Source organism: Onthophagus taurus, chromosome 10 (assembly GCF_036711975.1).
Source record: "Onthophagus taurus isolate NC chromosome 10, IU_Otau_3.0, whole genome shotgun sequence".
NCBI lineage: Eukaryota > Metazoa > Arthropoda > Insecta > Coleoptera > Scarabaeidae > Onthophagus > Onthophagus taurus.
Genome location: NC_091975.1, coordinates 2,482,283 through 2,508,975, shown reverse-complemented (window position 1 = coordinate 2,508,975; position 26,693 = coordinate 2,482,283). Strand labels below are relative to the sequence as shown.

Below are 26,693 nucleotides of genomic sequence, written 5' to 3'. Positions count from 1 at the left end.
ATTTTAATTTATGGAGGAAATCCTAATTAATCAAGTAATTAACCATAATAGCTAATATATGATTAGGGTGAATATTTAAAAATTTAGGAAAATTAAACCTATTTTTATTATACAAGAAAAGTGAGGTTATGTTTTGGTATAATTTTAGAAAAGTGATTTAACTTACGTTTTAAATTAAAATTATGTAAATAAGAAAGATTTATATAAAAAGGTGTTTAAAAAAATATGGTTAAGATAAGGTAATTAAAGAATCATCCTTTTATATTTATAACCTATTGTTTTGCTCAACTTGGTTCCAAGGTTAAATGTTAAGTAAACCTAACTTGATTAGAATATTTAGATTTTGAAGCTATTTACAGGAAATAGATAAAAAGAGCCTTTAAAATATACAATTTACTAAAAAAATAATGAATTATTTCCATATAAAATATACAAAAATCCAAATTTATTTAGAAATCTACAATCGTATAGTAAAAACCAACATCGGTGATCATTTTTTCTTCACTGGTTCCTCATTTGATCCGTAATGATACATTGTATACCTGCTGAGTTGTACTAATTGGGCACATGTATTGGTTAAATGGCATGCGAATAACAACATGTTTCTTGGTTTTACTCTTAAAGCAAATCTCATAAATAAAGTTGAATATAGGCTTAAAGCTAAAAAAAAATAGAAATTACTATTTGCGAATTAGATTTTAAATAATACTTATCGATTTACCTATCGTCATATTACCACTAATGAATTTTGGATCTTTTTTAAAATCAGCAATTGCAGCAAGAGGGATTCCCCAATTTGCAGCTGGTCCCCAAAAATGGGTACTAGAAACAAATATTATTAATTAATTTATTTTTTGGCTTAAATTAAACGTATTTACCTGAAGAAATAATCACGCATTGCATTGCTGCTTTTTGCTTGTTGAGAGAACTTTCTTATGTATCTTGGGAAAGACATTTTGATGGTTTACGTAAATTTAATTCGGTTGTAGCGAGAAATATAAAAATGATAACGAGTGTGTTCGACCTTTTTTAACTACAACATACGTTTCTCTGACACTGTTATGACATTCACAATATCCCCCACTACAAAATGATTTGAATCGTTAATTGATTAGGCAACAAAAGCAGTTCCCCCGATTAAAATTTACATGTCATTTTGAACGAACTGGTTATTTCAATACTGTTTTTCATTTTTATCGCATTTAATAATTTAGATTTTATTAATTTTGTTTATTAACAACAATTATAGTTAACATACGATATAATTAAAAAATGGCCTCCCAAAAAAAGATTAAAATTTTGATGTCGCCATCTAGGAATTAAAATTAATTTTATATAAGTATTTAATTTTATTTGGCTCTCGTACAAAATACAAAACATTAACTGGAATGGCTTTACTTATTCGCAACTCAGTTTACATTTCTAATTTAATCTAATACTTTTCTGTTGTTAAATAAAGTTATCTTGAATTACCTTTATGTTAAATTTAAGCCAACTTTTATCAAAGACATGATAGTTACAGACGAATTATTCTTTACTACAAGGAAACTTGACTAAAAGACATTGGTGTTTTTCAGAAATAAATATAATGGAGAGAATTTCAAAGTCTTGAAGTTGATGAATTAACCTTGGAAGATTTACGAGTCTCAATGCAACCTCCATGTTCCAGTTCATTTCATGTAAACCATTCATTACTTACTCAGCATCCTTAATTCCTCGTCTCAATTCATGGTAAGTCTGTTAACTTTTTCTTTTAATCTTCCTCACTTCCCGCAAAAAGGAATAATATCTTTTTCATCTTTAATCATGATCTCTGCCATATTGGTCATTTTTTGGCACAACTTATGCCAAAGTGCTTATTGCGGTCTTTTTCTAGGCTGTAACATGCCTATCATTTTCTTATACTCCAAAGTCTTTGAATCTTTTTGAAAACACCCACTTTCAAGATAGTAACTTGTTTTGAGCTTATTAACTAATTTTAAGATGTTTCTGGTAAATTAGAACCATTTTGACACACACCAATAAGCTTTTTCTATTTCGTTTGTTTGCGGAAGTTACAATTAACGTTATTTTTAAAATTTATTTATGAAAAATAAAAAAAAACAAATGTTCTTTTTATTAAAGAAAAATGAATCAAGTAACAAAATTTTGACTTCGCTTTTCATGAGATTGCTATATTGGCTAATTTTAACTTATTCAATTTCATTTACCTCTTTGCTTTTAATAATAATCGGCGTTTTAACGTATATAAAAAGGAAAATTTCAAAACCGCCGAAATAATAATTATTAAGAGCGATGCCGGGGTAAGTTTAAATTATTGTTGACGTTTTTTTTTTGAATTTGACATATTTTATTTAAATATAAAAATCGATTTGCCCGGCCTTAGTTACAGAAACAAATTACGAACGGTTGTTTGAAACTTTTAGCAGTTTTGCAGGCGAGGAAGATAAATTCAAAAAAAAACTGAAAATTTAAGTTTTCGGAAGTGATTTGTTGTTTGCGACATGGTCGTTCCACGTGAGTAACTTTTTCCCCGTTTTTTCTTTTAAGTTATTTTAAACTAAAATTATCGCAAAAAGTATTTCTAATTTCTTATGGAAACGTAGAAATTACAAATTTGACAGAAAACGTCAATTTCGATTTTTTTCAATAACAACTTGGATCAATGAAATGAAACCAAAATTAAAAATATTTAGTTTATTTTGAACAAAGTATAAAATTGGTTAAAAAATGGACGGAAATAACCAGTACGATTAATAAGATTGTGTATGTACACTTATCGTTATAAAAAAAGTCTTATAATTTTATTCGTCATAATTAAAATCAATTATAACCTAAAGCTACGTCAAAATTGTACATAAACGAGATTCATTCAATAATTATCATTTAATAACTACTTATTCAACAAGATTTCGAAAATATTTCTATTTTTGATTTTGCGAAATATTTACAAAAAGATGTGCGCTTTTGATGAACATCATTTAACATAATTTTATCTAAATCTATAAAAAAGCATAACAATCAAAAGCGTAACAAACATCGTAACGTAATTGATTTGAACGATTGAAGCCCCCGCAATGCGACATTTGAACAAATCGTAACGCGTGTCTTTATTTGCGACCAAATTTTCAAATTCGCCCTCGACTAATTGTCCATCGAAATAGGTTACATCTTGTTCGTACGGAAATTCGTAACCTTGGCGGCATTCGCATTTGTAACCTCCCGAAGAAAAACCTCTACCCAAAATTGGTACACACTAAAAAAATTTTTAAACAATTATATGATTAAATATAGAGTTCTTGTTTACTGTTCATTAATTAAATAGGTAACTTACATATGAATTCTTTCTATCGCATTTATCAGTGTTTTTGAACGCGTTTTCTTCGTAGTAGATATCGGGGCATTGATTTATATCGAGTTTGAGTAAATCTACGGTGATTGCAACAGCTCCCCTAAAAAAATTGTTTATTATACGAAGAAAACTTTACTCTATACAGTGAATTTCATTTAAGATGCAATATATATAAATATATCTTCAAAGAAACCAGGGCGTACCTACTTACTTTGTCCTACATAAAATGCAACATGTCAATATAATTTGACATTACAGTAAAACCTCAATCAATACGGCGAACGAAGTGTCCCTTATAGCTCAATAAAAATATACAACAATCTAGCGCTGAATAACAAATAAAACTAGACTAGCACTAGACTTAGAATCATTGTCTAGTGTTAGTTCTAGTTTTACACTAACACAAATGAAGGTTTGAGGTTGATTTGTACCAAATTTCAAGCTTCCAGAGTGAATAGTTGATTTTATATAAATCATCTAATTCATTAGACGTTCATCACAAGTGAGGATAATGAAAAAAGTTATTTTCTCCATAACGGTTAGGAATTAAAAAATACAACTTTTTGAGGTTATACAGGAACATTTGAGGTTATGTTGTACCAAATTATAAGCTTCCAGGCTGAACAGTTGATTTTATATGAATTTTTAAAAATCAATTAATTCATTTGACGTTTATCAAAAGTGAGGTTATGAAAAAGAATTTTTCTCAATGGTTAGGAATTAAGAAATGAAACTTTTTGAGATTAAAAAGGAAGGTTTGAGGTTCATTTCTACCAAATTATAAGTTTTCAGAGTGAACAGTTGATTTTATATACATTTTTAAACATCATCTAATTCATTTGACGTTTATCAAAAGTGAGGTTAACCTTTTCCAAGCAAAACCTTTCCTTTGGAAAACTACCCAATGGCTGAAACTTTTAAGCTATGTTGCATTTTATGTGTTACACTGCAAGTGCATAGTAGTTTCGTAACATTAATATATTGCGAGTTATATGAAATTCCCAGCAGAAAATAAGGTAATTACTTGAATTCTAATTTAGCTTTTGCACTGTCCCATCCGAAAAATGGAGAGGCATACTTAATTTTCCACATGGGTAATTTCCCATGACAATCATAATAAGGTGACGACCAATAACCATGATCTAAATTAGCTGCGCGATAATAATTTGGGTAATGTTCGAATTTTCGATAATTTAAGCCGGTTTCATTAAACCTCAATTTAATTTTCATGTTGTATTTTTCGAGTGCGTCGAAATTGCTTTGCCATCGTTGTTTTAAAAATTTAAACCAATCGGTGTTTGTGTACAGTTCGTCCGTTTTATTCAATCTGGCTAAATCTTCAAGGTAATACTTTCTGGTGTTCAATTCCATTTTGTAGGCGTAAGGAGCGAAATACGTGCGATTCGTAAATTTGTTTCGCTCCCAATAAGTCCCTGTTGACCAAATGCGACTATTTCCCATTATTAAAGCTAAGGTTTCCCCCATCATTTGATCTTCCGTTAGCGGTTTATCAGGGACTCTTTTATCAGAAAAGACTTCTTTGGGATCGGAAACTTGCAAGAAAGCGCTTATAAAATTGGCTAAACGTACAGCCATTCTAGCTTCATTTTGGAAGAATTGTTTCGCTCCGTAATGAATATTTCCGTTTAAAATCAATTCTTCTTTTTTGTACGATCGACAGTTCTCTTTGTTCATTGTTCCTATAAATCTTAAAGCCTCGTTTATATTGAGTTTTTTCATGTGCATTGCGTTTAAGCCGGTTGTAAAGTTTTTATATTCATGGTATTTGTTTAAATAGTATTCGCGGATTAATGGAGGTGCTGGGTACCATTGCGCGGGAGGTTTATGTAGCCCTAAAAAATTAATTAATCAATTAAATTAATCACCCCGCTTTTTTAACATTAATTTACATCCAATCGGTTTGCAATCAAAACTGCTATAATAAACCTCTGAACTTGCTCGTTCTATAATCTCCCCTAAGAAATAACTCCTTGAATGATACGGAAGTCTATGCCCAGGTCTGCATCGACACTGATATCCTCCCCGACGAAATCCCCATCCATCCAAAGGTTCGCATTCGGTAGTTTCCTTTTTACAACGTGCAGTATTTGCGAATTTATTCGGACCATCGTTTCCCAAACTTTTAGGACATTGATTTATATCTATTCGTTCTAAATCCATTTCCAATACAGAAATTGCCGTATATCTTAAAAAAAAATTGTTTTTTTTAAATAAATTTTGAATGAAAATTTAAACGTCAATGTGACATAAATTCAATGTCACCAACTGTAATCAACTTCACAACAATTTGTCAAAATTAAATGTCAATTTTATGAAACGTCATGTGTTTTTTACGAAAATTAATTAATTTATGCTTAAAACATACGAAAAAAGGAATTTATACGTTTTTTTAATGTCAAACCTTTAGAAAGTCCGAAAAAAATTAAATTAAATTGACGTTTTTTGAAATTTTGACGTTTCAAATAATTATTAGTCTGTCAAGTTGATTACCCATGAATTTAATTATTAAGCTACTCAAACTGTGAAAATTACAGAACCATAGGCCTATCATCTACAAGTTACAAATTATACACAAAGATAATAGAAAATACTGACTCCTCTAGCAGTTATAAAAGAATTAACCAGGAACTGGAGGGACTGGAAGAAGTGGCCATCAGGCATAAGGATCAGGAGAAGAATTTAATTATATAATACTTACGTTGGATACTCAACATGTCTAAACCCGGTATGTCTTGGAAAAATATCAGCAATAGGCGCAACAGCAGAAACTAACCATCTATTAGATCTCCCACAATCAAAATAAGGTTCAGTCCATTTAATAGGACCAGGAGTTTCATCAGCTCCAGGTGGGCCGTGAAAAGTAAAAGTTTCATTTGTATTATTTGCATATCGAATTTTAACTTGATAAGTAGTTTTTGTATCGTGTCGGCCATCAACTTTATCTGGTAGCCAAGTTTTGTACCAATTTTTCAAACGATAAAAAATCGAAGCGTAATCAGAGCTGGTATCGGGTTTAACAGCCCCTAAATCTTGTACGATGAAGGTGTTTAGGGTCGAAATACGTTCCAAGTGTAAAGGGTCGTTAAAATCGTCCAAACGGAAACTTCGAGGTGCAAATCTCGCGAAAGTCTTATTGAAAAAGCCCAAAAATGATGGAGAATAAGACATGTTTGGGGAGAAATAAACGGAACTAGCATTAACGTGAGGATTTGATGAAACATCTGCGACGGTTGATAATAAATAATACATCATTCCTGGATCATATGTATCGTTTCTTGCGGGTCTAATAAATCGACTTTGAAGAATATAGCTCCAAAAAAATGACCTACTCAATGCCATGTTGTGTAAATAAAATAGAGCCGTTCGATTTGGAAACACCGGGTTGATATTGTATTCCTTTATATCGGGTTTGTGCGAGATCACATCTTCGGGTAAAAACAATTCTCTATCGTTTACAATTTCGCAATTATCTTTGGTAACTTTATCGTATTTATATTTAATTTCATCGTAGGCATCCTTTACGTGCCAATCGTATTGAGCTAAAACTACGCCCACAGAGACAACAAACGACCAAAACACGAAATTAAACCAAGACGACGCCATCGCCCAATCGTTTTTAGTCACCTATTCTCCCCTCACTTTCACCACAACTACCTAAAACGTACAGAATTGTTTTTATTAAAACGTAAAACACCGTTTTCTCGTTAGTTAAAGCGTTTTGATTCGATTGAGAACATGATTAAGACATGATGAATCACAACGAACTTTACCACACCCCGGTTCCACTCACAAGAACAAGTGTATAGATTTTAACTATGCAACAAGTTGTGTTAGGTGTGTAGGTGACGTCACGTTTGTTGTACTTTTAACTTAGGCAATTTCAAATACATAGTTTGCTGGTGGTGATTTGGTTGCCTAACATGAAATATCAATTTTCAATTAAATCAACTGTTTTGGGTTAATAATAGATTTTCTTCAATTGATCCAATTCTATACGCTTTTAAAGGCTCTTAATGCTCGCAAAGAAGTCATTATATATGGGCCATGTCATACGAGAAGAAAATCTATCATTAGATTTTCTTCAATTGATCCAATACTATACGCTTTTAAAAGCCTTATTCCAGAGTTCGCTCCGGACTTTTCACATTTTGACAACCTTAACAGATTAACAGGCGGGGCACTCGTTGCAATTGATGCAACACTTTAGCCTTATATGCATGTTTCAGTGCTGAGCACCAAACTATAACCTCGGATTTAATGCCCAAGTAGTCCCAATTGCTCTTCGACACACAAAATCGTTGCTTTTTTGGTTTTGCAAGTAGTGTGTGATTCCCAAATCAGTCCTTTATCCAAGATAACACCAAGATATTTCAAGCAAAGGTTAATGGACTGTTACAGAAATAGGGTGGTGTTAAGTGAAGATAATAATCTCAGTCTTTTTAGGATTTACAGTGTGCTCTTCACACCATCGTTCAACAAGTTGCCTATCACGCAACGTTTAATTAAAGATGTATTATTAAACTTGCTTAGATGACTTCATAAAATCTTGTTCAAAAATTTATAATATAAATTTAAAGACTTATTTAAAAAAGGAGTGTATCGTATAAATAGTGTTACCCCCTTTTTACATTGTTTTAAGAACGTCAGGTGTTGAACGTATTACATACGTTGGATGTACGTAACGCAATTGCTGCTTCCTTTTTGGAATTTTTATTATCTGTCTTTTACATTCGAATTTAAAACGACCATATGCTATTGAAAAAGGAGAACCACCGGGGTTGACGCAAAGGGGCGAAGTGAAAGTTCTGACCCAATTGCGCCGTTAATTTACATCCAGGTGACTTGTTTTGAGCACCACCGTTAACTTAATGTTAATGTAAAATAATTACATTACTTTAATAATATTTTTCTTCGTTTTGACTTCACCTATGTTTTACTCTTTACTTTGGCAGTCTAATTTTATGAAAAATGACCTTGCAGAAAGGGGACAGATTTTTTTTTAAATACAAGTACAAGTGCGGGTTGGTGCTCTCTTTCTTTCTCCCCCTTTTTCACGAGTCGCACGACGTCCAACGTATTTTATACCCTTTTGAAATGCACTCGGGGTCGCGGCAGACGTTGTCCGCGAACGATTTTTGTAGCTATTCGTGGAAATTTTTGTCTAGAAACGACGAACAATCAAGATTTGACCATCTGGTCGTAGATGTATTGAATGAACAACCTAGAGGGGTTCTGACATAATTTAAAAATTCGAAATATTGTTTGTAATATTTTATGGAATACCTTTAATTAGTTGCCTTTTTAGCTAACATAAGTTGATAACTCTTGTCTTGTGGGTGCAAGATCCTAATGCTGTCTTGATGTCTTAGCATGAAAGTGAGAATTATTGGACAATCTTGCAATGAAATTTCAGAAGAAACTTTGTTGAGATACTTATTTCAATCGATTAGATACTAAACAGAAATCTAAAAATCCTCAACGCTTCAAAATGAATTACTCAAATGAAGTCAATGACCGAGATTATGAAAACTTTACTTCTATCATATTAAAATAACACAGTGGCAAAAATCTAATTGGAAGCTTTAAAATCGATATCAATAAGTTTTGAACCATTTAAATTAATTAATTTTTTTTATTTCATATAGTTCTCAAAAAGTTATTAATTATTATTTTTCTCCAGGCTTTTTCTTCACCGCGCCCCGTTACTTTAAAACTGGCAAAGTTGTAGTCGTGGAGTCGTCGTCGCCGTCCTCGGGTGACGCCATTGACCTTGCGTTTATTTTCGCTCGGGAATGTGTTTGGTTTTCTGAGACCACTTTTTATTTCCATTATTTTATTTTTATTTTAGATTTTTGGCTTGTTATGAATTTTTCTAACATATAATAAAATAATAATAAGGACAAAAAGAGTGTAGAGTGAACGTCTCTGGGGAGGGCGGGAAAGAAAACGGGGTGAATGAATGTATAGAGTGACCGTCATCGTTTTCTATGAGCCCGCCGTATATAGAGAGTGAAAGATGAAAGAAGAGAGAAACCCTTCTTTATCCGTTAAAGGAGAGAAGAAAAAAAGACTCCTCTTTGCAGCCAGCACACACACCACCGGTCGTCGTAGTAACGCCTATTCTTTGTTCTTCACGGGCGTCTCGCGATTGCTGGCTGCTTGTATTTGGCAAGTGCTGTACGACAACGAAGAAAGAGGGACGATGATTGCTGCTGTTGAGTTCGGTTTTCGTTCACTCACAGCTGGTTCTCGCAACATTCATTGCAAATATATTATTTTATTTTTGATGTATTTAAGTTTGGACATTTTCAAGGGTCGATGTGATAAACATCGCCGTCTATTGAAAGTCAAGGTCGCTTTCGGGTCGTTATCTCTCTGTCTGTCTCGTTTCGGAATCGTTATTTGGCCAACAAACATAATTGTTATGAATACGTCGAGACGGCGAGGAGTCGTTGACACTTCATACGAACAGACTTAAACATTTAATATTTTTCAAAATTTAAATTGTTAAAGAGGTCGTTAAAGAAAATGTCGTTTCCCCTTTTTTTCGGTAATGATGGTACAGCTACGCAGTAATTTCTTAGCGGTGTCCCTTCGTTCGATGAGAAGTGTGACATAGCGGTCCCTTCAGGTCCGGTTTAGGCAGTATCGCGGCCCTGACATGTGAGGGTCACCTCATGTGTGTTTGCAATTTTTGATTGTTCAATCTTATTGATTTAGGTTATAACTAGGAATTTCGATAATTGAAATTTAAAAAATATATTGTATAATCTAAAACTTTTTGGGGAGTTCATTTTCACACACTCGGGGTTCGTTTATCATCATCAATATCATTTTCGCAAGATAGTGTCTGGGGCCCGTTGGGGCAACCCAAAAACCGGTTCCAACCGTGTGTATGTGTAGTATGCTGCGTATAGGTACCTACGTGGCTGCTGTTGCTGCCGTGCCGCCTCCGCCCCCTTTGCGCGTCCGCTTTTTGTTGTATCGCGAATCTAGAATAACCTGTTTTTGCGTCTCGTACACCGCCGTTTGCGATTTCGAATCCCTCTCGGCCGGCCGGCGGTTCCTTTCCAACCCCTTTCGCCCCTCCGGGCCACCGTTTGGTCCGAGAGCATTTTCGGTTCGCGACGAGCAAATTATCTCCGGTCGGTCATCTTTTGCAACGAGCAAGAAGAAAGGGGAAACGGAGGTCCCCTTTAGTTTTTTTTTACTTCTCTCTTTCTTTTCCCAATTGGGAACCGTGTGATCCCTAAAGACGAAGTAGAAGACGATGAAGGAAAAAGGGGTTCGAGAGGATGTTGGTCCGCTTGGGTTTTTTGGGTGATTCTTTCGACCACCGTTATCTTTTACTTCTTTTATTTACTCAAATTTCTTCTTTTATTAACTAAGATTAACTGCCATATATCTATTTATGAATACCCAGAAGTACCCAGTTTTCTCTTTGGTGAGAGTATTTCCATCCGGTGACTCTTTCTTCCCATGATCTTATTTGTACTTCTTGAAATAACCCTCTTGTTCTTCTCACTTTTTCGTTATGGATCCGATCTCTCAACGCAACCCGACTTACGTTTTCACCACTCTTAAAACTGTTTGATAACGTAAAAAAATGCACAAAAAATATGTTTAGCTTAACATGTTAAACTTTTTTTCTTCTTTTCTTAGGCATGAATTATAAAGGTTGGCGATCTCGGTCGTTCATCCAACTCTTTCAGTCTGATACTCCACCTTCATCGTGAAGAAGTACCTTCATACAATATTGGAATATTCAATTGACCATAACTTCTTATTAGGCATCTGCTAACGGTCCATTAACATTAAGGATTATCACCTCTAAAGAATAGGTATATTTATCATGCATTTTGAGTTTTGGAGTTGGTGATTAATGCATGGCAGAAAGTGCAAATTTAATTATGGTAGAAGAACATATTGAAATAATTCATAGCAAACTGAACAATCACTGGAAAGATGTTATTACAATAATTGTTATAATGCAAAAACGGTTGTAATTGAATTCTACATCTTGATTTTGATGCGATTTTTGAGGATACATAAAAAAAAAATTCTGTTTCAGTTTTTTAGTCTCAACATTTATCTTGTCATCTTAGGTTGATGTTGAATCTATAAATTGAAATATGTTAAATGAGAATAAAAGTAAATTGATACTTATTGATATGAAATGCGGCAAAATAATTCTACTGCAATTGCAGGCGTTGAATCCGTTGTAAAAGGTGGGGGTAAACGACAAAACGAAAACCGTACGGTAAAAGAGAAATCGGGTCGATCCCGTGGGATTTCCTCCTCCAGAGAAGGAATGGGTATGGAGATAATGATCCGGAGGGGGCCTCTGTCTGGAAAGGGTATTCAAAAAAAAGGAAGGAAATGGCGCAGACGGCGAAGACGACGACACAATCCGTCGTTGGCTGGCGTTGGTATAACGTGTGTTTTGGTTCGGTGGCTGTTTGGGGTGAAGGAAAGAAGGAAGGGGCTCCTTCGAAGTAAAGAAAGACTGGTTTTGCGAAAAGCGTCGTCGTCGCCGTGGTCGTGGTTGTTGTATGGTGCGCAGTCGCAGCGTCGTTTTTACGGGGGCCCCAATGCAAGGCGTCTCTCGTCGTTTCTCTCCCCCTCCCCGGAGCAAAACAACGGATTCTGCACAGTGCACATTGCATTACGCCGCGGGAGTCGGTATACTACATCAAATCGTTACTATATATTTCAGCCGGAACACACACGTTAAACACCTTTTAAATTTTACAAATTAAATTATAAATAATCCGTGTTTGTTAGTTTAATACGTACCTACTTACCAGTTTGTTTTCGACGTTAAAAAAAAGAAGCAGCGTTTTCGAAAAGTGCGTTTGTGTGTTGTTTTGCGATTTTCTTTTTTTTTTGGAATTCTTTTTTAACGACCTAAGGCAATCTTTTTACGATTAAAATTTTCGTTGTTCCGTCGCGCGGACGGATGAAGATGTTTTTGTTTGTTGATGTGAATTAAAGTGTATGAAGAAACGTTATAAATAAAAAGTGCGTAAAGTTAGTGGTAGGTAAATGAAACGTTACTTTGTAATCAAAAATTAAAACGAATAACATTGAGGTATGATAATAATTTGCATTAAAAGAAATCTGTGTTGAAGAGGACGTTAAAAATAGTCGTCGAAACATTTTAAAATTATTGGCAACGAATTGGCACCGCTGCCGCTTCGAGAGTTCTTTTTGAATTCTTTTTGCATTCGCTCTGTTGCCGGTTAGGATTGCGCATTGGGTTCGAGGCTAAAAACCGTGCGCGTCTGTGTGTGAACCCCATAAGCGCCGGTCACGTTGTGACGTTTGTCCCTCTTATAAAGGTGTTGTTGCGGCCGCCATTTTTTTAATGCCAAATTAACATTTTTTAAATTCGCAAATAGGTACGTAAAAACGGAATATTAAACGAACTTTGCCCATCTTTTCGAGCTCGTTTTTCCCCATAACCCCGCCCTCTCTCTTTTTCACAATCGTAATGTTAATTTGCGCGCCTTTATTCTCCACTGTTTACAAATTTTATACCAAATATAACCCATGACAATCGTTTTAACACAACAATAACACCTTTTTGTAAACAAAAGCGTAAAACACTGTATGTTTTAACCCAATTTAACATAAAATTTTAACCAAAAAAGATAAAAAAAGAAAACAAAAAGCCGGTAGGACGCACCTACTTGTCACTTTCTACGTTACCGACAACGATTTTGGCGGGATTTTTCAAAAACCGGTTTAATCGACCGTTAAATTTTAAATTTATATTATATCAATCAAAAATAACTTAATTTATTATTTTATTTTTAGCTATGGCAGAAGGTAATGGTGAGGTCCTGCTTGAAGAGTCAATGAAGATAGAAATCGATACGGAGAGAACGGAAGACTACCACAAGCTGATTGAGTATGGCCTCGATGAAAAGGTGGCCGCTAAATTGGACGAAATTTACAAAACGGGCAAATTGGCCCATGTTGACCTGGACGATCGCGCTCTCGACGCCCTCAAGGAGTTCCCCGTTGATGGCGCGCTCAATGTTCTCGGGCAATTTTTGGATTCGAACCTCGAACACGTTTCGAACAAATCGGCGTACCTTTGTGGCGTAATGAAAACTTACCGGCAGAAGAGCAGAGCCGGTTCCAGCCAAAGTACCGCAACACCGGCTCCCGCGCCAGTCAAAGGTCCCGATGAAGAAAAAATTAAACAAATTTTGGAAAGAACTGGATATACATTAGATGTTACAACAGGTTAAATTATAATTTTATTGGTAACACATGAAAACCTTGTAAATCACTTTTTCAAATGATTGATGTAACAATTAAGTTTTTAACAAAACATTATTAAGAAAATCTCTTCAGTTTGACCAATAGTACCTACCCTCTTAGTCTATTCTGTATGTTATAAATCACCTGTATATAGTAGAAACCCCAAGAGCTGGCAGTGAGTCATCACTTGAAAATGGTATGAATCAAAATATGGACCTAGGATTTAGATTATTTCACCACATACATTTAAATGTAAGTTATGTTAGTAATGGAGGTTACATGTCAAAGATAGGAGAGGTTAACTAGTAAAAAAACGTTATTATTAATTTATTCAACATCAAATAGTTTAAAAGGTTATTTACAGGTCACAAGGGTTTAAGTAAGTTTTATTTAAACAGTGGTTCAACGCTCACAAGATGTTTTGATTTGAGGTTAGGATTACTCTTTCTAACACACATTACTCTTTAGCGGTTTGTAAATTTTAATTTACTACATATGGCATTTGTAAGAGCGGAAAACGATGACTCCTGCCACCTCTCGTGGTTTCTACTATATCATTATAATTATGAAAAAGATTCTTTACATATAAAAATCAAAACTATTTTACAAGTTTTTCATGTGTCACCAATAATTTTTTATCTGCAACGTTTGAATTAAACTTATTGATAAATTTAGGACAAAGAAAATATGGTGGGCCACCTCCAGGTTGCGATAGTACACCACCAGGACCTGGTTGTGAGGTATTCTGTGGTAAAATTCCAAAGGATATGTACGAAGACGAGTTAATACCACTGTTTGAAGAATGCGGCACAATTTGGGATTTGCGGCTAATGATGGACCCGATGACGGGAACGAATCGGGGCTACGCTTTCGTTACATTTACCACTCGCGACGCCGCGCAACTTGCTGTGCAAAAGGTAAGTTGAATATTAATAAACCCTATATTTCTATCTCTCTCTCTCTTTATCTCTCTCTTTCTATCCCCGAAGAGAGCGTTTTGGTGAACGATTAAAATAACCGCGTTTGAAAAAAAAAGTATCAGTAATGTTGCCTTTTCCAAAATTTAGATTAAAATAGTAGAAAGTCTTCCGTGTGATGTAATTAAATTTTTAGTATATTTCCAATAATTTTTTGATTACTTAATTAGATTTTTGTTTTGTAAATTTTCTAAATTTGTATTTTTTGTATCCTTCCCATCTTCTTTTTAAAAATTTTGACGCTATGCGATTTGTATTTCTTTTAATAAATTGATTTGTTTTTTCAATTGAAGATAAAAACAGGAAATACATTTTGCATGTTTATTTTTTTGTATTGATTTGCGACTGTTTTAATTTATAATTTTTAACATTCGTTGATCAATTATTAAAATGATTGAGTCGATTAAAACAAGTTAATTGGCAACAATATTCTGTTTCTTTATCTTTCTTCTTCTATTAATTTAATGTTATAGTTATGTGTGCGAAACTGTCGTCATAGCCTGGCAAATTGAAGGTAAATTTTGTTGCAGCGGCTCTGACCACGGAGCACACACACACAACAAAAAGATCTTTCCCTCTCTAGTAGTTTGTCCTTCACATTTATACACAAGAGCCCTGATTGAGTAGCGACTGAAACTTAAAAAGTATCAAATTGGTGAATCAAAATTTGCGCTGGAAAGGTGAAAAATTTGTTTGGCTTCGAAAGAAAATTAAATTCTTGTTTATTATTCGTATATTGGCGGCGGTCTCAATAATTTATTGTATTGAGCTTGTGTTTTTGCGTTTAGCTTTTATTTACAGGTCTCCTCTTTGCAATAAGGGGGCAAAATTGTGGACACACGTAGCGCCGTAAAAAAAACTGGTCTAAATTCTGCGCAATTAAATTTTTGTACAATTAAATTCTGTATTGTTATCCAATTAGTTATTATATTTAAGTAGCAGGTGTTGGTTGGTTGGTTTGGCGTTGAGAAATCCAGGACTATTTTTTATTTTCATTTTATTTTTTATAGCGGACCGGTTGATTTTAGTTTTCTAAATCTAGCAGTAAGCATGCCCGTTTGGTAGAGACTATTTGCAAAAATTACTATTTTGACTTACCAAATTTTTTAATTTTTCTTTTTATTATGGTAAATTTCGAAAAGAAATAATATATTTTTGTTCTATTTTTAAAAAATATGTCATTTCTACGATATTTACATTAATACAAAATAAGTCAAGTCTGAATTAAAAGTACATAATAAAAAATTCTAGACTTTGACGAAAAAATTTCTTTTTTTTTTTTTACAAAAATGTGGCAAAAACCAAATAAAATTCTGGCATGTTTTTTTTTGTTCTTTGACCCGCAGCTCGATAATTACGAAATCAAATCCGGCAAGACTCTGAAAATAAACATTAGTGTTCCGAATCTTCGGCTTTTTGTGGGCAACATACCAAAGTCTAAAGGCAAAGAGGAGATACTGGAAGAGTTCGGTAAATTAACAGGTAAAGTGGCACCGAGAAAAAAGTGTAGCTAGTGGCGGCCGGCTGCCGGGCTCAGTCCCATCCAAAACATCACTAACCCCCTAAAAACACCAAACATCAAAATAATCCTGATTCACCACCTAAAAAAAAACCTTTTTTTTATACTTCTCTACTATCTTTATTTCTCTCGTTCACCTTCGAAACCACCGCCCCCTTCAAAAAAAAAATCAAACAACCACCCCGCCCCTTGCCCATGGCATAAATTGGCTACCCTTCCACTGTTCTTGCAGCTGAATGATTATGAGATACGGAAAGGCAAAAAGATTGGCGTTACCATATCTTATAACAATCACCGGTTATTTGTCGGCTATATTCCAAAGAACCGGGATCGAGACGATCTCTTCGAAGAGTTTTCCAAACACGCACGTAAGTTTTGAGAACCCTTAATTGGTGATGCGAGAGAAAAATTTAACCGAAAAAGTCGCGGTTCGCGCGAAATCTTCTTTGGTGCTATTTGTTCCTTTCCTATCTTAGTCGTTTTGGAACAAACAGGAAAAGGAGGATGTTTTCAGTGTTTAATTAAAAAGAAATTGTAAAATTTTATTACAGGATTAAAAGAAAAAATGGATTTTTTTTTGATTATTCAAAATTACACATTACAACCACAAAAAAATTACTTCGCATCACTATATTTCTTTTAATATCCTTGGAATGCGTTAGTCTGCGCCTGAGCAATGGGTAGGGCTGGGCCGCTACAGCATCGGAGGGGGCGGCAAGCCTCCCAAACACACCCTTTTAATTATTTCATTTAATTTTTTAACATCCTTTTATTTAATTATTTTTATTAATTAAATATTTTACAAAACATTCCAATACAATCATCGTTACAAGAAGAAGAAACACGGGATTTTTTTTGGGAAACATGTCGCCCCATCCGTTAACCTATTAAAAAAAAACAATAAAAGTCCCTTTATTATTTTTTTTATTAAAAACCTTAATTTTGCTTAACTAAAATATCATTCTGTGCGCAGCTGGTCTTATGGAGGTGATCATATACAGTTCTCCGGATGACAAAAAGAAGAACCGCGGCTTTTGTTTTTTGGAGTACGAGTCTCATAAGGCTGCCTCTTTGGCAAAACGTCGATTGGGCACCGGCAGGATTAAGGTTTGGGGCTGTGACATCATAGTCGATTGGGCCGACCCACAGGAAGAACCAGACGAACAGACCATGTCGAAGGTTAAAGTACTTTACGTGCGCAATTTGACTCAGGATATTTCTGAGGAAAAATTGAAGGAGTCTTTCGAACAGTATGGTAAAGTTGAGCGTGTTAAGAAAATTAAGGATTACGCGTTTATTCATTTTGAGGATCGTGAAAATGCCGTTAAGGTAAAGTGAAACAAAATTTTAAAAAAATGAACTTATTTAAATCTTTTTTTCTATGTTGTAGGCGATGGAAGAATTAGATGGTAAAGAAATGGGTGGTTCAAATATAGAAGTGTCTTTAGCAAAACCTCCGTCCGATAAAAAGAAAAAAGAAGAAATTTTGCGTGCCAGAGAAAGGAGAATGATGCAAATGATGCAAGTTCGTGGCGGGTAAGATTGTTTTTACTCAATAAATATCTAATTATAATATAATATATATAATATAATATAATTCTAATTAAATATTTTTTCTTTTTTAATAGGATGATGCCAGGGGCGATGCCAATTCGAGGACCGCCGGGACAAGGTGGCCCAAGGACTAGCGCAGGAATACGCGGGCCGATGGGTCGTGGGGATTATGGTAAGTATAAAGGTGTGGCGGCCGGATAAAAATGCCATATCAAAATACAATAGTGTGAAAACGACGAAAATAAGCGATGATGATTCATTGAAAGTTTCGTCGTCTTCGTCTTTTCCTTCGTCTATTTATTATTACCCCTATGATGGTGATGACATTTCCGTCTGGTTTGCTTGTTTAGTCAAGTAACTATTCTACTGTGCTAAATCTACTACAAAAAAATTAATACCGATGCTAAATCAGATTGATATTTTTCCTTTCACTTAATAAATATTAAAAGATTTTTTTAAATAAATTTCTTTCTGATTTACCATGGTTTATTATCTAACTACTGCTACAATGTTTGTTGTATGTGAGTGCGCTAATAATAACAAAGTTTTTTTTCTTTTTATTTAATAACCAATTTTAACTAATTTCTACTTTTCCTTATTAAATTATTTTCAAATTCTTTCACACCATAAAGCATTGTAGGTCAGCAGATTTATTTGTATAAAGGAACAATTATAATCTTACACATTTAACTTTTATCAACTAGCTTTATATTCATTAATAATAATACGTTGCAGGATTTCTTACAGGTGTTGAGAAAGGTTCCTGTCTTGAACGACAAACATTTTGTGAACGAATTGTACTACTACTACTGCTACTACCACGACTAATATTGCGTTTTTGGAATGAATGCGAAAAAGAATGTAGTTTCTGTTTGGGATGACGGTGTGTGGATGTTGTGCGACATATTTGTTTTTTTAATTTTTGGCATGCATCTCAGCCGGGGCACACGCGAGGCAAAAGGGCATCGTAAAAAACAATCTGCACGCGCTCCATACCTAAAAAAAATACCCAATCCAATCCAACACTTTATTAAAACATTTTCTTCTTCAAAAAATTTATCATTCTTAGTTTGAGCTTTTGCATGATTTCTAATTATTTCCTCTAAATCTTGCTTGAATCTTCTTTTTTCCCACACCAATCAATCCCTTTGATTCATTTTCGTCTATTCCAATCGCTTTTTGCAGCCAGGAGTTTGGTAAGTAACACCAAATTGTACAAGTACAAATGCGGTTAGATTTTTTGATTTAAAGTTTGTTTTTTTTATTTGGTGTGGGATTAGATTTTATTGTATATATTTTTTTGTTTATATTAGTTTTTTTGATAATGTATATAAAAGGAATAGGTTAAAAATTATATGTATTGTATTTTTTTCTTCAAACTTTTTTTTATTGGTAATGATAATTTAATAATAAATTAGTTTTGGGATGTTTGAAGAAAAAGATCTTGTTATATTCTGAGTAAAAGCTATCTTTTTGTGGCTAGTGACGCTTTTACTCCTTATACAACATTATATGACTAACATTTTTGTTTAGAATTTTATTACTTAAATATGACTCTCTGTAAATTTGATTTGTTTTTAAAATCTGATTAATTTAATTAACACGAGGGGAAAATACAAAATAAATTGCAGAATTAATCACCAAAAAAATATTACTCAATGATTTTTATTATTATGGTTTTTCTTGAAAAGTTAGATTCTGGCGAGAATCGTTACTTGACTCTTTTCCCGGCATGCTTGTACACATATACACACAAACGAAACCCAAATACGAGACGCACACAGCAGAGAAAATAGCTATTGCATTATTGATTGGATTGTTTCTAAATAATCTTGTTGGCAAAATTTGGGAGATGTAAAAAAAGGAATACAAGTATTTTGTTGTTGTTTTTATAGATTATGATTACGACTATTACGGTTATGGGGATTATCGAGGCGGCTACAGTGACCCCTATTACGATGACTATTACCGTTACGAGGATTACTATTACGATTATCCGCCTGCTCCGCCGCAAGCACGAGGACGAGGCCGTCAGCCACAGCCGGTGGGTGGCCCCCCTTTTCTATAATCATTAATTAATCTATTCTTTTTTAATTATTACCTTAATTATTAATTCTTTTTCTTTTTTCATTTATTATACACACTTTTTTTAATCATAATCGAGAAAATAATTATGTCAACAATTGGCCCATTGTCGTTTGGGGGTGAAAAAGATTTTTTTAAATTCTAGTCTCGTTAATTGTTTGCGTGCGGTAGTTTGACTGTGGCATAGTGTCCGTTTCCTTTTATTAACATTTTTATTTAAATATTAAGAAATTAACAATCATTTTTTTCATACTAACCCTCTAGTTATGTGATTAACACGCTATTTATTTATTAATCGTTAGATATTAAAAAAAAGAAATCATTTTCCATTTATTTGCACCTTTTTTCTTATTATTTTCTCACATTGCTTGTCGTCTTGGTTACTCTACATAATTAACCTGAATATATTCAACAAAATAAATGAAAATATCTAAAAACGAGAACACTTAGTGCCACATTCAAATATATCATCCCCATCATATCTGAGCCATCAGGCTATTATCAAAATTAAAGAAAAATCATTAAAGAAACGTCTCGAATAGAATTAACACAAACTAAAAAAATTAAAATAATAAAACTATAATTTTTTATGAGAGAACTAGCGCCGGGAAAGAGATGAGTCACACGCCAGCAAAATTTATCTTAAAATTAGTGGCAGCGCTGGCTCAGATATGATGTTGATATACTGCTGCTGCTGCTGCTCTCAAAATTACAAAATTTTTCGATAAGTAAATTGATAATGGAGGGTTATCCAAAAAAAATTTTAAGCGAGAAAGCGGGAAGCTAAAAAACCCGTTTCTTTGTTTATTATGGGGGGCTATCGTTTGCCGCGACGCCGTTTTTATTTGCCACACACGCCTGCCTCACTAACCAAAAAATCGAGAGAGATTAAATTTTAAAACACCAACACACAAATTTTAGTAATACACTGATTATTGCTTTAATATTGAAAGAACATCAGTCTATTACTGAAAAAATATCATTTTAACAATCATTTTTTAAACTGAGATGGTTTTTTAAATGACTACTTAAATCATCGTCATTGTTGCTCATTTTGCTTTACAAAAAAACGCAGCAATAATGTTTTTTTTTTTTTTTTTAATAATTTTGTTCGCCGGTTTTATTTTTAAAGTATGTGTTCAATAAAAATATCTCTAGAGAGTTATTTTTTGGACAACTTTTTAAAAAAAGATCTATAATATTTATCAGAAAGAACTAAAGATTTATGTATTGTATCTATTTTTTAGAATTTTTTTAGAAGTTCTTTAAGAATAAAAGAATTAACCCATCTTGCGCGGAAAACGACTAAAGTCTAATGATTTTTGGAGTAATATTCTATGTTATAACAACCATTTTTCAAAGTTTGGAATTTTCAGTTGGAATGGAAATATTTGTTACTTTGAAACAAAGATATCTTTTGAGAATAAAGGCCGATAATGCTGCAATGCACTATGAGATTAGAGAGGAAGCAAGAGACTTTTATAATGCCAAACTCCATAAAGATAATATCTTTTGGGTTTAGTCGTTTGTCTCTTAGACGGCTAAACCCGAATAGCTAGCGCTACATAACAATTAAAACTAGAACTAACACTAGACCTAGAACTAAAAATAGCTGGTTGTTTGTATCAGAAAGCGATAGTAATTCTGAAATTGTTTTGGGATGCATTAGAAAGACATCCAGACGCAATTCTGATTGCGTCACCGAGTCTTTGCAAACGTATAAAGAATTAGAGAATTATTAATTGCATATGTTTGTTCCTTCTGATAATTATATTATAGGTTTATTGTAATTTTATATAAATTTTTGTTCTAGAGATTTTATTTTATTGAACAACTCTTTTTTTAATCAATGTTATTTTGTCGTAACTCCACAAAACTTTTCATCAAAAAGCCAACGGTTTGTTTTTTTTTGTTATACATATTTTTATTATTTCATCTTTATTGTTTTAACTTTTTTTAATCATTACTTTTAATTAACACTTTTTGTGTTGTTTTCGTCAAACAAGGAAATGGATCATATTCAATTATATGATGATCATACATCACGGAGAGCAGCTTTTTTGGTTCTCTTTTTTTTATTTTATTGTTGTTTTCTTTGAATTGCTTCAGTGTGTGCTTTATTACGCTTTTTTTGTTAGTCGCTTTTTTGCTTTTGTTGCTTATCGCTTAACGCTTTGCGTTTTTTTATAATTTGAATATTTTCATACTTATATAATATGTTGTTATTTTTAATTAATTTTTTTTCTTCAATTTTTACTTAATTTGTTTTCTTGAATAATTTGGATAACCCTTTTATATAGATAGAGCTTTTCCGCAGAAATCTATCAAATTTTTTGCCCTTTTTTGACAAACAGGATCATTATGTTTGACATTTTTGGACGGTTCATTTTCATGAAAAAACTTTATTTGTTTATTTTTTTTTATTGAATGTAAAACGTTAAGCCAGTACTTAAGTGTTGCCATGCTGATTTTAATATTATGTTGACACTTAGGAACTGGAGGAAGCGAGCACAACGAGTGTGTACTTCGAAAGTGGAACACAGGTTTGTCAAAAAGCCTTTCTACCGAACATTATCACCACAAAAAATCATCACTCAAGAAGAAGATCCCCATTTCCAGATTACAAACTTCCTTAATCCTAAAATTAAAAAAAAATATATAAAGATAACAAAAATACGGGAACTAAAAGCAGGTATAACTTTTCTAATTATTAATAATTATTAATCCATTAATTTTGTGTTTTTATAGTTTTTTTTTGGAATGCCTCCCTTTTTATGAAATCCTTTTTTGACCTTTTTAACCCTTTAATATAATGTACATAGAATGAAAATGTAGAGTTAAATAGGGTTATGTTAAAGGGTTAAAGAATCACGACCTTTTATTATTTACTGCATGATAATTAACGTGTTTTGTTTGTTTTCTGATTTTTGCAGTAAATATGATTTCCTCTCGTCCTTGAGAAAAGGTAGAAAGGAAGGGAAACACCTCGAATTTTTTTAGAACCGTGTTCCTTTAGTTTAATAAATATTAATTTACAATTTTATTTTATGAAGAATAGGATCGATGTATTTTCTTTTCATTTTTTTATAATTAATTATTGTAGAATAATGGGGACGATTACTACTTTTTTTATTTTATTGATATTAGTTTAATAATTTATTTTAATAAATGTGATAATAATTTGGATTTTTTTGTAAATTAGGTTGGCCGTGGACGTGGGGTGGTGGCACGTGGCCGGGCCGGTGGGCCCCCAGCCCGTGGGGCGGCGGCGGTGGCCAACAGAGCGGGCCGGGCCGGAGCAGCCGGGGGGCGTGGGGCAGCACGTCAGCCCGCTCGTGGGGGGGCCCGCGCCAAGGGAAGTTTACCAGGTAAATATTAACTTTTTTTTTATTAAAATCCAAGGACGGTAGAATCTCTACATCTCAGGCCCGTTCGTAAGCACTCATCATTTCCTCGACTACAAGGAATATAGCAGTACTTCTAAATTCTACCGTCCTTGATTCAAACCTTTTTATTTCAAATCCTTACAATAACCTATATCCAATTTCCTTAACTTTTTTCCAGCTGTTTTGTTAGCTACTGCTTAGTTCTTTTGAATACAACGACTGACTTTAGGATAGATCTTGTTTTCCTTGTGATATCGCAGGTAGAGTTTATAACAACTTATCATTTATCTTTATTTCATTATTATTTTTCTTGTAGAAAAATGTATCGAAGATTTAAGGTGTTTTTCGTTTCTGTTTACGAAGGGGCGGTAGTTTTCAAAACAGTTTTTTTTAAAATTTTATTAAAAAAACTTTATCTCTTAAATCTTCGATTAATTTACTTAATTTGTAAAAATGGATATTAAAGGTAATGTATGTAAGAATGTTTAGAGTCATCCAAATATTAACTTGAATTAATTAATGATAAATTATCTATTATAAAAATTAATATTTTAAAATTTATTTAGCAGGTAAGCGAAAATTTGACGGGGGTCACCAGAATCAGGGGGAGTCAAAGCGCAGATACCAGAGCACGTGGGGCAACCAGCCCTTAGCGCAGCAGCCGTTGGGGTCAGCGGTGGGCGTCAACGGAGGTGAACAGCAATGGTACCAAGACTCGTACTCGTCTTGGAGCTAAAAAGGGATAATAGTAGTGATGGTGTGACGCGTGAGTGCAGGACAGATAGACTGATGATGAGAGAGCACCGGAATTTTGAAATTGAAAAAAGAAAAAAATAATATATGAAGAACGAAAATACGAAATGAATTATTATAATAATAACAAGAAGAAAAAGAATTTTTTTCATACGGAATTTATAAGAAAAGGAAGTTGAAAGAAAAAACGGAACAAAAAAATGTTGGAAAAGTTTGAAAATTGAAAGTTTCTTTTTGAAAATCGCGAATAAGTGTGAATGTTGAGTGTGAATGGGAGTGAGAGAACGTGGAAACAAAAGGAGAAAAGTGCAGTGGCGGCCCTGCGTCTGGGCGGCATCGATAATTAATTAATTATTTATCGGCCGAATGGTGTCCCCAACAAAAAAAAATTAATCAACCATTTCTTCTACTCTGCACTCGTCGTCGAATTCGTCGCGTTTTTTTAAATAACGATGATAACAATTATTGTTGATTTGGTTCTTTTTTTAGTATATTTTCTATATATATATATTTATATGTATATGACTATATGATGGTAGAACAAACCTTTGTATGTGTCGTACATGTTGGAAATCATGTTGGATTTTTTGTGTATCGAAATTACTTTTTAATTTCTGTTTTCCCCTGTTTGGAAGTTTTTAAAATCTTTTGTAATTTGTTTAAAAATGAAAAGATAAAATTAAATTTGTGTAAAAGTTTTGATTGTTGTTATCAGAGAAATTTTAATATGAAATGAGACAAAAATTATTAAATTAAAAAAAAAATCATTTATTATTATTAATGATGCTAAAATTAATAATTTTTTTGATTATTAATGGGAATCTGCGTCCCTTATTCTGGGAGACGACATCGTGGGGGCGCAAAACCTGCAAACGTTATAGTCTTTATGTTATTATTTACAATTATTAGTAATTTTTTGTCTGTCTAATCTAATCTACATCTTTTTTTTTATTAATTATTTCGTTTTTGGAGATAGAAAAGAAAGAAAAATCGATCGACGCCATCACCGCTCAAGTCACCAGTGCCAATAAAAAAAAATGGGGAGACTTGAGATTGTGGGGTTGTTGTTAAGACACAAAAAAGTGGTACGAACAAGTAGTTCTTTTCTAATTAATACATACAAAAGGATTTTTTTAAAAACACGAAATCACATTAAAATGTAAGTTATTACTTTTGTATGTATTTGAGATAGAAAGCGTTTAGGGGCATATGTTGAGCGTTTTAGGTGGTCCTAAACGATTTTTATGTTGAATAAAAAAATGTTTAAAAAGTGAATTTCTAAAATTTCTACTAGTACTACTTTTTTATTTTAATTATTATATTATTACGATGTATATTATTATTATTATTATATTTTTTATTCCTGCAAAATGCATTTTGCATTGTGATGTATTTTAGCGGTAATTTTTAAGGAGTTACTTACGTACTTCCACTATTAAGTTTTTTTAAACGGAAATAAGTTCAACATAAATTAATTAATAACAACTCTGAACATAGCTCCGATACGAATTTACAGCTAAAAGACACATCTGCAATCTTTTACCGTACTGTTCTATTAATTTTTTTTGTAGCGTTAATTTTTAATTAATTTTTAATAAACCCTTTTTTCTTCGCCGTTTTGCGACAGTAATTACTATTATATATACATAATTATATATCGGTTTTGCTTTTTTTGCTTCCCTTTTAAAAAGAAAAGAATAATAATAAGAACCACATTATAAAAAAAATCATATTTACCCCCTCTTAATTGACGATGACACATTATTATTTTCGTAGTGTGATGTAGTTTAATAAAACGCAAACAAAAAAGTAAAAAAATTCTGTAATGCTACTATATAACTAAGAAACGAGCAAGAAAACATCTTAATAACATTCAATTAACTACAGCAAACAGAAAGGAGATTTTTAATGAATGAGAAGTGAACACTTTGATACCGTTGGTGGTCTTACTTTCCATAATATATTTTTTAATTAATGTCTTCGGAGCTAAAACTAGGAGGCTTCGGATTTGGAATTGTTATATTTACGACCCTTCGAGAGGACTGATTTATTATAATGTCTCAATAAACAGTTGTATGTGTATTACATTTTAACTTGTGTTTTCATTATCCTTTTTTTTAACTTAAAAAATTATATTCAAGTTATTATAAACGATCGGAAATAAAATTAATGTAGTTTTATAGTTATTTAGTTGGTAATGTTTATTAATTTTAACTTTTTCCACTTTGTGTAATGGTTAAACCATATACATACATAAATGGAAAGGAAAGGAACACAATTTTTGGAACTATTTCACTCCAGTGATATCAATCGAATCAAATAAACCAATACATCGATAGGAATGGCTCCAAATCTTGTTATTACCTTTTACATCTGTTAGTATACAGATTATTTTAATAACACTGAACATTGAAATGAAAGAAAACTTTGTTATTGGAATATCAGTATATTCTGTGGAAAGGGGAAAATTTCTTATAAATCCCATACAAATAACATATTTTCCTTCTTTTTGTTTATGCTGTTTGATGTAAATGTAATAAACTATTACTGTAATAAGTAATACTTCTTCTCCTGTATTAACCTCCTTTATAATAATCTATCCGTGTTATATGTAGTTATTTTCTTTAATTATTAATTTTTTTTGATTGCATGCAATAATACTATTGTAATATCGATCTAAAAAAAGTAACTTATATACTATTGCATATTAATATTATATACAATGTATTTTTGTATACACAGGTTTTTGATGATGTACTTTGTTGAATTTTTTT

General features: G+C 32.8%; 3 protein-coding genes across 19 annotated transcripts; 1 reads left to right on the top strand and 2 right to left on the bottom strand.

Moving 5' to 3' along the window:
- Positions 1-118: 118 nt before the first annotated feature.
- Positions 119-26,012, top strand: LOC111428596 (synaptotagmin binding cytoplasmic RNA interacting protein). 17 transcript variants are annotated; one of them, XM_071199574.1, is made up of 12 exons: positions 119-239; positions 1,578-1,731; positions 13,193-13,627; positions 14,321-14,562; positions 15,969-16,104; positions 17,115-17,470; positions 17,532-17,677; positions 17,770-17,867; positions 19,591-19,739; positions 22,273-22,323; positions 22,983-23,148; positions 23,733-26,012. In XM_071199574.1, the coding sequence occupies exons 3-12, from the start codon at positions 13,195-13,197 to the stop codon at positions 23,900-23,902; spliced, it is 1,947 nt and encodes a 648-aa protein (XP_071055675.1). In that variant the 5' UTR covers positions 119-239; positions 1,578-1,731; positions 13,193-13,194; the 3' UTR covers positions 23,903-26,012. The 17 variants fall into 17 exon arrangements, 15 of the variants coding, with proteins under 15 accessions (XP_071055675.1, XP_022919955.1, XP_071055672.1 ...); XR_002708076.2 differs by lacking the exons at positions 119-239; positions 1,578-1,731 and adding exons at positions 2,392-2,517; positions 23,345-23,426 and having other exon boundaries at positions 23,733-23,822; XR_011641692.1 differs by lacking the exons at positions 119-239; positions 1,578-1,731 and adding exons at positions 2,392-2,517; positions 23,345-23,426 and having other exon boundaries at positions 23,736-23,820.
- On the bottom strand, positions 379-1,071 carry LOC111428603 (mitochondrial pyruvate carrier). The gene is made up of 3 exons (XM_023064203.2): positions 879-1,071; positions 722-822; positions 379-660 (listed from the first exon to the last, which is right to left on the bottom strand). The coding sequence occupies exons 1-3, from the start codon at positions 953-955 to the stop codon at positions 491-493; spliced, it is 348 nt and encodes a 115-aa protein (XP_022919971.1). The 5' UTR covers positions 956-1,071; the 3' UTR covers positions 379-490.
- On the bottom strand, positions 2,683-7,333 carry LOC111428594 (uncharacterized). Its single transcript, XM_023064183.2, has 5 exons — positions 6,072-7,333; positions 5,263-5,558; positions 4,377-5,205; positions 3,335-3,452; positions 2,683-3,256 (listed from the first exon to the last, which is right to left on the bottom strand). The coding sequence occupies exons 1-5, from the start codon at positions 6,974-6,976 to the stop codon at positions 2,993-2,995; spliced, it is 2,412 nt and encodes an 803-aa protein (XP_022919951.1). The 5' UTR covers positions 6,977-7,333; the 3' UTR covers positions 2,683-2,992.
- Positions 26,013-26,693: the final 681 nt, after the last annotated feature.